This window comes from Hippoglossus stenolepis, chromosome 22 (genome assembly GCF_022539355.2).
Source record: "Hippoglossus stenolepis isolate QCI-W04-F060 chromosome 22, HSTE1.2, whole genome shotgun sequence".
Classification (NCBI taxonomy): Eukaryota; Metazoa; Chordata; class Actinopteri; order Pleuronectiformes; family Pleuronectidae; genus Hippoglossus; species Hippoglossus stenolepis.
Genome location: NC_061504.1, coordinates 10,193,532 through 10,208,081, shown reverse-complemented (window position 1 = coordinate 10,208,081; position 14,550 = coordinate 10,193,532). Strand labels below are relative to the sequence as shown.

At 43.1% G+C, this 14,550-nt stretch overlaps 1 protein-coding gene across 4 annotated transcripts in view; it reads right to left on the bottom strand.

Annotated features, from left to right (window-relative positions):
- Nucleotides 1-14,550, bottom strand: part of grm8a (glutamate receptor, metabotropic 8a) — a 217,185-nt gene that overhangs the window by 17,288 nt on the left and 185,347 nt on the right. For all 4 annotated transcript variants that reach the window (XM_035148145.2, XM_035148147.2, XM_035148149.2 and 1 more), the window contains 4 exons: nucleotides 12,381-12,520; nucleotides 9,695-9,841; nucleotides 6,646-7,067; nucleotides 5,268-5,634 (listed from right to left, as the gene is read on the bottom strand). In XM_035148145.2, the coding sequence (XP_035004036.1) occupies nucleotides 5,268-5,634; nucleotides 6,646-7,067; nucleotides 9,695-9,841; nucleotides 12,381-12,520 (1,076 nt within the window). The remainder of the gene's footprint in view (nucleotides 1-5,267; nucleotides 5,635-6,645; nucleotides 7,068-9,694; nucleotides 9,842-12,380; nucleotides 12,521-14,550) is intronic.

The window sequence follows — 14,550 nt, the reverse complement described above, 5'->3', positions numbered from 1 at the left end:
TGTGTGTGTGTGTGTGTGTGTGTGTGTGTGTGCATGTGTGGATGGATGGGTGTATAAGAGAGAGTGAGTGGGAGGCCTTCAGGGAAAGAATGCACAGAATAGCAGCTTCGATGACTAAACGAGCAGATTCACACAGTTCGACTCTGTTCTTCTTTTACGACACAGCAGAATTCAATCCCCCCCCAAGCTGAGTTGAGGCTGCACTGCAAACCTGGCTGTCTCATCGTACGCTTGCTAATCTAAACCAAAGTGGCCGTGTCTTTTTCTAGGATCGCAAGAAAGCTTAAGATTCCCATAAAAATGTCAGTTTCCTCTGGAAAGAGAGAAACAGCAGGCAGCATACGAGACATTTTAACAGAGGGATTTTTCAGGCATGAACTCAAGACAATGGGGTCCAGGCTTTTCACAGAGTTTGAAGGGGGGGCTTCTGGGTAGAGTATAACATCTAAATTCCACTGAGGAAACTGTTTGTTTAAAGCATATCGACACCAGAGTTGGCCTAAAAGTTTTCAACATGTCTGAAAGTAGCTAGAGTGTGATCTCTCCTCCACCTCTCAGCAGTTCTTTCATCAGTACGAGCGTAAGAAACAACCGAAAATAAGTCAACACAAATATGTGCAAGAAACTGGTGCACACATAGTGATAGAAGAGCAAACATACCAAAAACACAGTTGCTGTGAAAAGGCACACACACACACACACACAGGGTGGTTGCTTCTCCCTCTGTTGGAGGCCGGAGATAACAGGCTGACCATATTTAAGACATGTGTAGAACAGGAGAGGTGGCTCACGGGGAGAGGGAACGGCAGAGAGAGATAAAGAGAAAGAGGTAGAGAAACAAGGAAGAAAGAAAAGAATGAAAGGAAAAATGAAGATGGCCTTTTGTTCATAGCGTCGGGCGAAGATATGACGGTCCAGACACACAGAGAGAGAGAGCTTGAGATAGGATGCACCCTGTGGGTATTGCTTTAAAACAAGGAGAGAGGGAGGCAGAGGGAGGCACACAAACACAGCTCGCGCAACCATTCCCCATTTCAGCAGGGTGCGGCAGAAGCTGCTGGAGCCGGCAGCCTCTGCATGGTGGCTCGACCTATTTCAAAACAATACTTCCCTGGCTGGTGATGGCTAAGAATCCCTCCCTCCCTCCCTCCCTCCCTGCCTTGACTCGTCTCTCACATTCTTATTCTGTCACACTGTCTCCCTGCAACTCTCCCTTTCAGTTTTTATATCTCTCTCTCTCTCTCCTCTCTCTCTCTCTCTCTCTCTCTCTCTCTCTCTCTCCTCTCTCTCTCTCTCTCCTCTCTCTCTCTCTCTCTCTCTCTCTCTCTCTCTCTCTCTCTCTCTCGCCGTGGTGAGTCAGAGCCTTGTTGAGTATTCAGAGGGGAGGAGAGTGAGGGACAGGACGCGAGCGATGGAGACGGGTGAAAGGAGAGGTGTTAAGTCTGGAGGAGAAAACCCAGATTAGGGGCAGACGAGTGGATGTTGTGGCAGCGACCAAACAAATGGTTAGTGGAGAAATAATCATTGGAGAATGTGAAGAGTCTTGCACTTTTCAAGTAATTTCAAGCCAGAGTCTGCATTATCCCAGTATTGAGGTCCCGCCCAACATGCATCCGACCAATTGCCAGTCAGTCTTAGCTGTCAATCATTTTATTAAGGTAATGTCCCTTCAAGTAACATGGAGGATGTAGGACGATCAAGTACTTTTGGGGAGCTAAGTGGGAATTTGTATTTCTGAAAGTGGCAGGTTATGTATTGAGCACAGACTGTTCCCTCTAATGGGCTCGATAGGCTTCACCACTCTTTTCTGCTCCACTGACACTGTTCTGCTGCTCTCACTGCACCACACACAAATCCAACACTCCCAGTCAGTGCAAAGAAACTGACCTGGGCAGACGAAGGTTGACGCTTTATCAAGGACTCAAAAGCTCAGAGAGCATCAACAATCACACATGACGGTCTCATGGCTCATGGGCACATCGACTAACGCTTGGTCCATTTAGTAAACAAATATCTTAACTACATGTCAAAATGACAATGATTTTCCAGGGCTCTCAGCCACTTTCCCCCAATCCACACAGACATAGCCACACTAGGGGTTCGGTGCCTCGTCACTCGACACTCTGACATGTGGACGGGAGAAGCAGAGAGGACCTGTCAGCCTTGCAATTAAGGGAAGCCCAGTTCAACCTGGTGAGCATCTGCTGCCTTAATGACGGCCTGCTCTCTGACTAATCCCCATGACAACTGATCAAACTCCATCCGCTGTTGAAAGACAGTGGGGTCTGTGAAAGGGCAGGACCATGAAGGACCTTCAGGCAGGATTCTTTCTTTTGTCAAGGCAAAAGATTAAAATACTCCCACAGACTATTGCTATCACTATCATTCTTTTACCTTGAAAAGAAGGCCCGAGGCACGACTGGTGGCATCTGGCTGGATTGTGCCTATAAGCGTTCCGAGCCCTGGCTACTGTAGAAGCCACTGTTTTGACAGGAGCCTCAACGCAACCTCCCCGGCATTAACAAATGAGCAGTTTCTGCGAGCTTCTCAAGTGGCATCCCACCCCTCAAGCGAACCTATGCCCCTGGTAGAGCTCTCCTCATTAAAGCCCCATCAGCGAGTCACATCATTACCTGTTTATTCCTTCCACTACGCTCTCCTCCCTGTCTCCTGCTCTCTGTTAGCCAGCCAGCTGCCACATACTCCAGAGGATCGTCCAATTAGAAACAACATACGCAGAGACATAAATGTGCACTGGCGGATATTCCAATTAAACACAACACACGAGACGAACGCACTCGCATGCAGATACACGTTTATTCGCTGGTGGACGTTCTTAATTAGCTGAACAAGCATAGCGTGGACGCCGCTCAGCCTATCCACGAGGGCCGGACGCTTCAGCGCGTCAGATACATGCAGGTGTGCACAGGCAGCAGCGTGGGCACAGCCTGAAGGGGCCAAACCGCGCCAGCATGCACAAATGGTGAAAAGCTCATTATGACATGTGCGAGGTCATGGAGTCACAGAAGATGAGCGGGGTCTGTGTCAGTGAAGCTGCCAGTTGTCATAAGGTCACCTGTTTGAAACCCACTGCTGGATTACAATGTTTGTGAAGGGAAAGTGAATAGTTGTTAATATACTCGTCATATCCCGTGGACAAAGGTCATTTGTTTCAGACTCGATAATAAAAGAAGTTCTATATAACTTATTCTGTGTATGTATTTGTTTTTTCCAAGGGTTTAACCTAAGCCAATATAACACCGATAGCTATCACCACTTCCATATAAGGGTTAGAAACATAAAGCCATTCAAATTGTTTAGCTGTCTACTTAAAACCTTTACTCCTCTACTCTATAACTCCATGGCTTATTTGGATAATAAATGAGAGCGAACACAGGAAAAAACAATGAAAGATTCTGTAAAAAGGGTCGTTTCCCTATTGTGAGTCAGGATCACGTTGATGTGACGACAGAAAGGAGAAGGGGCTGAGAGCGGGAAACAACTGATGTTTATTCGAGGGGTAAGATGGGATAAGACATGATCCTTTAGTGGACATGCAGCTTGTATGTAGAAATGGAAAACCCAATGGGACAAGATTATTCCATTTCAGACTATCTCAAGGCAACCTCGCTTTACGCAAGTTATGTGGACCTGTACATTCAATTAAATAACGGCCAATGTTTCCGAGAGAGCTTTGGGTTTAAGATGTGTATCTCTTTGGTGTACACGTGCATGCTGTGATGTATTTGAAACCTGAGTGCTATCTCTGTGTTCCCAACCATGCGTGTAGGTGTGTTTACTGCTTACCCGACTCGGATGTGCTCATTTACGATCGACAGAGCTACGTGTGTTCAGCTGTGTGAAATACATACTGTGAAATCCGCAATCTATTACCTGCCATGAATTTCAATGAGCGTGTGAAGTGTTTTATTGGTACGAACCAGAATAGTCACACTATCAAGAAATGGAATCAATATAGTGCCGATGCTTTAGCTCCAGTAAACGCAGGGCTTTAGTATGTGTAGTGTTATGATTAAGATTAGCGTGTTTCTTTTGGTTTTAAGCGTGTGTATCCCTTCGAAAACCTTCTGGTGCTAAACTGAGAACGCACCTTTTTAAAAACGTGTTACTCCATCATACTCTCTGAGAGATCCACGGATGTTCTTCCTTCTCCTGTGCATGTGTACACAAGAATGTACACGCAACTTGAAAAATATCCACATGTTGTATCGTGTGTATTTTATTGCACATTCATTCAAGGTTCCTATTTTTCATGAGCCTTGAATGTACAGAACAGGCTGCCCACACACACACACCTCCACCTCGTGACAGTTGCATCTCACTCACACACAGCCATCAATAATTGACTAAGGGTTGGTGGGGGGGCGGGGGGGGGATAAGCTCTACAAGACCTGACCAAGGCTTCAGACCAAGGATCCAGTCGATCAGACAAAGAGAAAAATCCACTTAGCACTCACAGGAAATTGTCAGGAGGTTTTTGGACATTAAGCCGGGCTACAGCTGTAAAACACATCTGTCTCCGGATGCCAGGCGGTGACGTTTTTACCGGGGGGAACGTTTTCAGCAAGTGGGAGAAGGAGCATTTTTTTTGCCAAAGCTGTACGTGTAAATTTATGATTTAAAAAAAAGTGATTCCAATACTTAATGCTGCAAAGTGGGCTGAAGAGAGTTTAGTTATGGTCATAGAGGGCACATAAAACACACCATCACAACCCAGTGAATTATTCTGTTACACAAAGGCATAGAGTGTCACACAAAACGGATCTAAATCCTTCACTCCCTCTATGGAGTCAATATGTGTGGGTTGTGTGTGTGTGTATATATATATATATACACACACACACACAATATATACAGAGCGCACTCTGCATTCATAGTTCCTGAAAGTCTTTGATGTCCCAGAGAAAATTGCTTTAAATCCAATACAGGCCATATACAGGGTAATCCAACTGACACACACACACACACACACACACACACACACACACACACACACACACACACACACACACACACACACACACACACACACACACACACACACACACACACACACACACACACACACACACACACACACACACACACACTCTGCAGAAACCCTGACGATGTTGAGGATGAAGTACAGACATCCACTATTTCCACACACACTGCAAAAAGATACTATTAAAGTTGAAAAATAAACGATTCAGGTCAAAGTATATACGTACTTGACTTAAAAACTACACGGATATGCACAAACTCACCCTCTCTGCGGACTGCGACGTGCCAAAGAAGATGGGTATGAACGCCAGCCAGATGATACAGGTGGTGTACATGGTAAATCCGATGGGCTTGGCCTCGTTGAAGGTTTCGGGCACGCCTCGCGTCTTGATGGCGTACACCGTGCACGTCACCATCAGCAGGATGGAGTAGCCCAGGGAGCAGATGAGCGACAGGTCCGAGATGTCGCACTTGAGGACGCCGCGCGCCGACGTGGGGTCCTGGGTCCGCTGCTCGCCGTAGTCCACGACGGTGTGCGGGGGGTCCACGGCGAACCACACGAAGACTCCCATGAGCTGAACCGAGATCAGGGAGAAGGTGATGACGAGCTGGGAGGCGGGGGAGATGAACCTGGGGAGGAGAATATTACTGGTAAGAGGAGGTGGAGCCGCAAAGGGAATAATGCTGCCAGGGTTTCAATTTAATTGGGAGGAACCCTTTGCTACGATAGATGGCTCTTAATATCATATAGGCGTTTTGAAATAAAAAAAAGAAAATACAGCCATAAACAATCCCAGAGAAAACCCACACCAAAGCCATTTTCGGAGATAAACCCCAGAACATATATCCACGACTGGGTCCAGATGCGCTCACAACAACGAAAAAAGTGTTTTTGTTCAAAGCATATCGACACCTGCATCGACCCTTATCGCCAAAAGCTCTTTCCAAGTTATAATCTTCATCATCATCATCATCTTCTGCAAGTATAGCACCTCTTTTTCATACTTTTCAGTTTTGAGTCCGTTGCATGCTAGAAACATTGATTAGCAATCATAGAAACATGCGTTTGTGGTGTAGAACATGACGCACCGCAGGAAAAAGCAGAGAGGAAAATTATTCTACTGGCAATGGGAAAGGAGTCATCGACTACTACTAAAAGTACTAAAGGATTTCACCTGGCCTTCCTGGACAGCAGGCAGAACATTTTGGAAATCAACTATTGTAGAAATGTATGCATGTGTAATATCAGTACAACAGTAACGACTCTAACAGCAGGGTGGTGCTTTTTAAAAATGGATGCAGGTACATGAACCTGAGCACTTTGAAATCCAGCATTAACATTTGAGTCACTTAGTTGATGCTCTTTCCCGTCGTCACTCACACTGAGTAAAAACAGTACAATAGGTGAGTGCGAGTTCATGACTCTCATACATAATGTATGACACGGATAAATGATGAATAATGATTGCAAGCAGCTTCGTAAGGAAGAGGCAGAGGTTAAGTCCTCATGTGAACACACACATCTCGGTGCAATAAAAACTCACAGTGACCTTCGGTGCCGCTACACCCATCAAAATCTGTGTTTGTGCTGAACACACATCCACTCAGGGGTCAAACGCAGAGTGTGTGCAGTGTTTTCACCTGGGTGCTGATACGGATTTCTTCCCTTGTTCGAAGATGCGGTGTATCCTGTTGGTCTTGGTGAGCAGGGCGGCGTAGCTGAAACACATCCCCAGGCCCAGGAAGATCCTCCTGAACGAGCACACGCCCACGTCCGGCGTGGCGATCATCAGGAACGTGATGGCGTAACACAGGAAGATGCCCGTCAGCAGCACGTAGCTCATCTCCCGGCCGGACGCTCGCACGATGGGCGTGTCGTTGTACCGGACGAAGGTGACGATGACGAAGGAGGTGGCGATGATGCCCAGCATGGAAATAAAGACGGGGAAGATGGCCCAGGGGGAGTGCCACTCCAGCTTGATGATGGGGATGGCGACGCAGCCGGTGCGGTTGACATCGGGCCGCATCTCGTATGGACACAGCTCGCAGGTGAACTCTGAGGCCTGGAGGAGACACAGTTTAAATCATTCAAATTAGAGGTGGATGGAAAACGGTTTTAATTTATATGGATCAAACTGAATACTTCACCTCTCTCGTAAAATAAAGTATGAACCATAAACTTAACTGGATATGCAAGAAGATATTGAATAGATGATTTAGCGGATAGGAGTTGTCAGTTTTCTTGATTAGTTTCGGAAATTTCACTTTGTGAGACGGATCGAGTCGACAGGAAAGGAGCCAGATGTTGAATAACAAAACAAAACAGCTGTTTTCACACATGCGCTCAGGACAATATTAGCTGCCTTTGCCTTTCGCATATGAGGAACAACAACAGGAAAGTATCTGGAACGTTCAGGACAGAGTTGACGCAGGAGGCAGGACGTGATGTTAAGGGGGAAAAAAGTGTCTTCCTTTAAATTAACTAAATAACGCTGGCATTGTCCCTCATCTTCAAAAGCTCTGAAATCTCATGTCTTTTTTTTTATTAATCCTTAAATATTCTTCCAGTTTCTCATCCCTTGCACGTTAGAAACGCCATCAACGCATCATCAATTTCCAGACAATTTCCTGATGTATTCTCATACGGACATTATCCATACATTTCTCTAAGCGGCTGGGATGAAATGTCGTGGAGATTGCACGGAGCAACCGACTCAGACGTTTGCGTTCGCACATACAGCCCTTTATGGAACATTTCAGTAGCATATCTGAAAGCAGCTTAAGACAAATCTGAAAGAGTGCAACCTTACTTTGTCACAAATAATTTGTTTTAAAACTCAAAGCTGTGTTAGATCTGTATGTAGCTTCTATATGTGTAAATATGCAGTAAATCCCACAGGCTTTCATCCAGGAAGATCTCAGCAGCAAAGTTATAAACCGAGCACTCGAGACACATTGTGAGTTATTTACCTCTGTAAAATAAATCACACATTTTACACATTTATTGTACACTTGCTCTATGGTTCGCTTTCTTGTTTTCGTCCACATGTTTTACTATTTTCCAATCTGCTAAAATCCCAAATCTACAGTAAACGTGTCACCACATTATTGATTTTACAGCAAATGCATGTATCTGCAGAATGAGTATTGATCGCTCTCGGTGACAAGCGTCGCCTGCTGCTGATAGGGCAGCTATTTGCTCTTTTTCTTCAGGGGCTCTTGAACGTGCACTGGCTTACTCACGGATTTTCTTCCCCCCCAACTCCATAAGAAGGATGATGTAATTAACACGGGGGGTGTATCTTCATCATGTGTGGTCAGACCCTTCTCCCTCCTCTCAATTTGTGTGCTCCCATTTGCTATAATTGCATCTGCGGGTCTGGTCCTGCATATGTGAATGTAAAATGGGGCCACCAAAGTGTACTCATTTTTTTTGGGGGGGGTTGACCTGAAATGTGTTGGAACATAAAATCCTCATTACACAGGGGGGACAGGACTCTGCTGTAGAGCAAGAGGAAGCAGGCAAATACTGTCAGAGAGCAGACATATTTCAAAGAGCTGTTACTGCATCAGATCTTCAAGCTGAAGTATTAGTATCATAATAGCAGCTGAAGTGCTAGTACCTTTCAGAGCAAAGCAGGAAGTTCCTGAGATTGGACATTTGGTCAAGATCTACATTTTTAACACATTTGTTTGAACTCAGTCTGCACCATGGTCCGAACCCAAGTTCATGTCTTTGTTACAGTGTTCACATTCAATCCGGTTTGACTACTACTGTAAGAAAGCTCTTTTCTTCTTGTATATACGAAAACTGTCTCAACTTCCTGCAATTGGTCCGAAGGCCTGAACTGTCAAAAAAAGGTGTTTTCATCCTGCAAATGAACTGAACCATGGTTCAGACTGATCCGGACCAAGTCACCTCTTCTGGACGGACTAAACTTCAGGTGCCTTTCACACCTCCACACATCATCGTCTAGATTAAACAAGCTCGGCGTGAAAGCGCCTTGAAAGCTTCTCGAGGTTTTGCTTTTAAAACACAAATATTCAAGATAATCTACAAATCAGGGTAATACATTTTCCTCTTGTGACTTTGTAAAAATAAAAAAATTAAGAGCTAAAATGAAGAAGCACTGATGAAAAATGCATCAATCATTTTCTACATTTCTGCAAAATCAACCTGCCGTTGATCACCTGAAAGCATTGCATTGGACCGCTTCTTGTTTGGCATCAAGCTTTAAAAAAAAAAGGCAGCTTCAATAAAACATTATGTTTTAGAGAAAAATCACAATTGTTGCTTTTCAAACCCAAAGTTTCAGCAACTTAAATCCCCCAAGAACTTACATCCTTACAGTGTTATAAGCCTCCAGCATTTCCACAGCCGAGCCAAGCGCAGGGAAATCAAAGCAAATTTGTCTGCTGACGATTTTAAAAGAGCGGTGTCTGTTTTTGGAACTTTTGGATGAAGAAAACCAAAATAAAACAGAAGCTGGTTCCGCAAAAAAAAAATGTAAAAGGGTCTTGCATACACGGAGAGAAGTTTGATCACCTATTTCATACAGACCTGTAGAGCAAAGTGATGTGAAGGATTCTGCAAGATTAACAGATTTCATTGCATATCAGTCACAGTTTGGCTTATTTAGATCAAATCCTTACATCTTGACGGACTCAGCTTTTCTCCAGATATATTTACCTGATAGTGGTATCCCTCACAGCGCTCACAGTGCCAACAACACGGCACACCTTTCACCACCTTTTTCCTCTCGCCGGCGCGGCACGGTATGCTGCATACAGATGGTGGGAGAGATGGATCGCCTGTCTTCCAACGCATGGCCTCCACCTAGACGATCGGATGAGCAACAGGATAAAAAACTATGTTTACGTGGCAAAAACAAAACTTTCCACTCTCTTTTGGGAGATTGAAGTGGCAGCCATCTGCTCGAGATGACATTACTGTGTGTTAACGGGCCTTTAACGCTCTGTTTTCCCCTTGTACCTGCAGAAAGTGTTTCCTCGGGGCAAACAGGAGAGCAATTAGCACGAGCGGATCCTCAGATCATTTTCCTGAGCGCCACCGGGCACGAAACTAACACAAGCGAGAGTGGCACCATTTGTATTTCCTTTTGTGTCTGTTTATGTCTTCCATGTGCGCCTTTTATTGATTTGTGCTTGTGTCACGCTGGCATTGAAGTAATCTCCTAAGCTCTACATATGTCTGGTGTGTATGGGTGTGTGTGTGTATTTTAATTTGCCGTTATGTGTGCGAGTGCTGGTAATAAACTCGGTCATTAGAGTCCCGGAGGTTCCCCCGTTGCCGAGGGGGCAGAGAAAAATAGAGCATTACAGTTTTAAGGCACACAATGTACCAACCGAAACTAGTTAGGAGGGAAAACTCATGGGGGACGGAGTGAATGGACTTGATTTGATCATTGACACACATACATACAAACAAACAGAGACACTACATAACACACACACACACACACACACACACACACACACACACACACACACACACACACACACACACACACACACACACACACACACACACACACACACACACACACACACACACACACACACACACAGACCATTGAGTTACAAGTGCTGCAAATGTATCCGGCAGGAGAAACACACTAATTATAGGAACTAGAAAGAAAATGAAGTGTTTGCGTGTGTGTACTTGTTTTTCAAAGGGCTGTTAAAGGGTGTAAGACTTGGTTTTGGGGTTCGAATTAGATTAGGGTAAACATGTGCACCAAATGATCACTCCCTTTAAATCACCCCATGTCCTTTAAAAACAGATTAAGATGGAGTTGGGGAAAAATGCATTATGCCAAATGAGTGTCCTCACTAAGATAGGAGTCAAAGAATGGGTGTGTGTGTGTGTTAGTGCATAAAAGCATTATTTTAAACTTTCCACACACACACACACACAGTGTTCTATAACAATAACCATGAATTATGCACGAAGCAAAACAAAATAGTCCTGGTCATGAACTTCTCCTCCATTAATTACTTTGCTGACAGTGTAATAGTTATAATGGAATTCTGTTTTAATTAGTAACATTAACTTTACTGTACATTTGTGTCCAAATACTGTTCATCCAACCAAACATTTGCCATAAGACCATTGCACCAATCTTTCCTCTCTTATAAACATGCAAACGGTGTTAAGATAAGGAAAACTTTTACCTGCTGCTAAACCTGCACTGCGCCTTTAAATCTAACCAGATTTTTCCACTAAGTTTTAGTTTGAAAAGTGTTTTAGCTCCACATCAGAGACCCAATCAGGAAGCGGTTGTGAGCGTCTACGTCTTCGTTTCTGCGCAGCTAGACTCAAACACAGCCCGGAGTTTTCAAACTAAAACAGGGCTAGCAGCGTTTCCGAACTGTTTAGCAGCTCTTAAACTCCGGAGTAGTGTGGACGCCAGGTATATCTGCAGCAGGAAAACATCGTGGATGTGGCCGCAGTCCTCTCATCTATTCATTTGCTCCCAGGTGGATTTTTAACATGTGCTGTGAGTGTGTAAGTCAGTGAGTGAGAAGTCGTGACTACAACTATGAGATCTCCGTCTGCTCCTGGATTAAATTATGCATTTTTGTGCGGCTAAACATGAGGCTCAGGTGTAAACTCCAGTTTCTGTGCGAGCATTTAAGTGGAGTTTTGTTTATATCTACAGTAGGTGTGCAACTTTGTGTGGGTGGGTGTGCGAGTATCTCCCTGCACAAGACTTTACATTGTGAATATATAAGAAACTTTTTGAACAATAATGCTCAGCGGGATCTAACTTTCCCTCCTGAATCACCTGAGCCCAGAAACTGTGCATTTCTAATTCATAGCAGCGGGTCACAGTGATGCTGAACTTTGATTCTGTGCAGGTTAGGTGGAAAAATGCCTCACATTGCACATTTTGGATTATTAAACATGCATTGAACTAGAAACACATATTCAAGAACATATGTTTTGGACTAAAATTTTAGTCAGAAAGTTATTTTTATCATTGCAATACCTAACTATCTAATTACAAATATTTTGGCAAGTTCTTAAGTCTAACCATTCCCTTGATCGCTCCAGATTTTGTATTTTCATGAATTTTGGTGGAGATCCGGACACAGGGGAAGATCCAGGATTTCTTTAGTTTTTAACATGTTCACAGATTTCTCATGGAACAAGTCATGGATCCTTGATGGAAAACAATCTGACACATTTGGGTAACTGATATCTGTGAGTAGTGTGTGATTTGGTGCAGCTTGATTGAATTTAACTGTTGGGCCTTGGAGGAGGTGTGAGCTCTGGTGCCATGTTATTGTTTGTTCATGTCCTTGTTGCTAGTGTCAGCATGGATCGTTCTGCATCTGGGTGAGAATCTTACTCTGAGGTGTAGTTTATTGGTCCAGGAGCCGATGACTCTGTACTCCGCAATAGATTTGTTGGTGATCTGGTACTGGAAGATGTCGTATCTTCCTGGAGCGTCTCCGTTCTCATTGAAAACCACTGGTGTACCGGCACTTCCTGGAAACAGCAGATGGTGGAGAGATGATCAACTTGGTATATTTCAATATGACTCTATGACAAGATGGTTTGTGTTCAAATGGCTCTATTGTTATTGATCACCACACAGCTGCTGCAGAGTAAGAAAAAGGACAAAGGGTTTTAGATATTTGGTGACAAAATCTTTGATAAATATTATGTTTCCTCTTCCACAGAAAGAAAGATAGAAAAATCTGAATCATCATCTCTTGGAATGTTAACTTGGTAACAAAAGAGGCTGCATGCCCTCAGTCAAAGCTTTTAAAAAGCTTTTTGAAGACAGAAATCACAACAAACATCACTTAAGGTGTCACAGGTTTTAGAAAAAGATTAAATTAAAATGAAACAATACAGTGATACGGACCTAAATCATTCATCATTATACTATTAATATATGATTATTAATAGAATAATCATTATACCTTGAATATATGATTATTAATATAGTATCATTATCCGTCTGCAGAAAGGCCAACACACAGAGCAATAGTGTAAACACATCTATTAAGTGATATTCCCCCTATCCTGTGGTGTATTGTAACTCAGTGTGTGTGTGTGTGTGTGTGTGATTAGATACGCACAAGCATGAATAAGTTTATGTCCTCTATGGTTTACTCTGGTTTTTTTCTTTGCCAATCAGGCTCAACACAAACTTTGTATCCTGCTCCCTCTCCGTCTTACTCGCCTTCTTTTATGTAGCGATACAATCAAATCGCCGCATCGGGCGTAGCATAAAGGAAATCCAATTACAGTGTACATGTGAGGAAAGAAGGGCATTGTGGGAATTCTACCTGTGCGCTATAAGTCACTGATATGGTGATGCTGAGGATATATATGAAAACTGTTACCAGTTGGAGGCAAAGCAGCAGAGTGTGAAACGGCGCGAGGGTGAAGATTAGAAATTGACTAAGAGGGTGAAAGAGAATGAACGGCTAATAACTCGACTCGACACAGCAGAAGAACAAATGCACTTCTGCGAGGAGGAGAGAATATTAACAGAAAACAAGTCACAGAAATAAAGAATGAGTTAGATACAAACAAACAAGTAATTTGAAAAAAGGAGAAAAAAAGGTCGGAGTAAATAAGAATGAAATAAAAGTGATGAAGATGAACAGAGAGAAGAACAAACAAGACAGAGGGAGAAAGAGAGAAATGTGAGGGTTCTCTCACTGTGACCACAAGTAATGAAACATTCATTTATTGAGTGGAAGCGAGAGAATGAGCACGATCGAGTACGAGTCTCATCGAGAGAGATAAAGACAGATGAAGGAAGGCTCGATTGATAAGAGATAAAATTAGTTGTCTCAATCTCTCATTGTTATCAAGTTATGAATGAGCTTCGTTTCTCTGAGAGCTAATGTATGTCTGAACCTAATTAATTTCCGAAAACAAATCTAATTCATAGACATCATTTATAAAAATGATCATTAAAAATTACCAGACTTAAACAACTGATACTTTACAATATTGTATCTTTGCCTTGCTCAGTCTTTTATTTTGCCTGTAACTAAAAAAAAACACAAACTAGGTTAAAATTCTGCAATTAGTTATTTTTCACTCCAATTTCTGTGGGATAAATTTCGGGCCACATTCCAAAACTGAAGAAAAGGCTTTGAAAAGTTGAATCTCTCCATTTGAAAGCTTGAAATCTAAAAAAGTTTGTGCATGATTTAAACTAAGATTTGAAGCCTTGCATAATGTTTTGACAGGCCGACAGACATTTCTAATCTTTGCTAACTTTATTTATTTATTCATTTTTGACTACATTGAACATTGAGTGTTCAATGTAGTCACTGTTCCCCCACTGCATCACTCTGCACCAGTTTGTTTCCCAGGTTTGAAATCTTTGAAACCATAGCCTTTTGTTCAGTTCTGGAATAGGGCATGATATCCCATAGTTCCACAGTGGGAGATGTTTAATTGGCATTTATTGGCACATTTCAAATTCCATTACTTTGAAAAGAATGTTTCTAATTCTAAAACTGAATATGCTGGTTGTGTATCAATGTGCT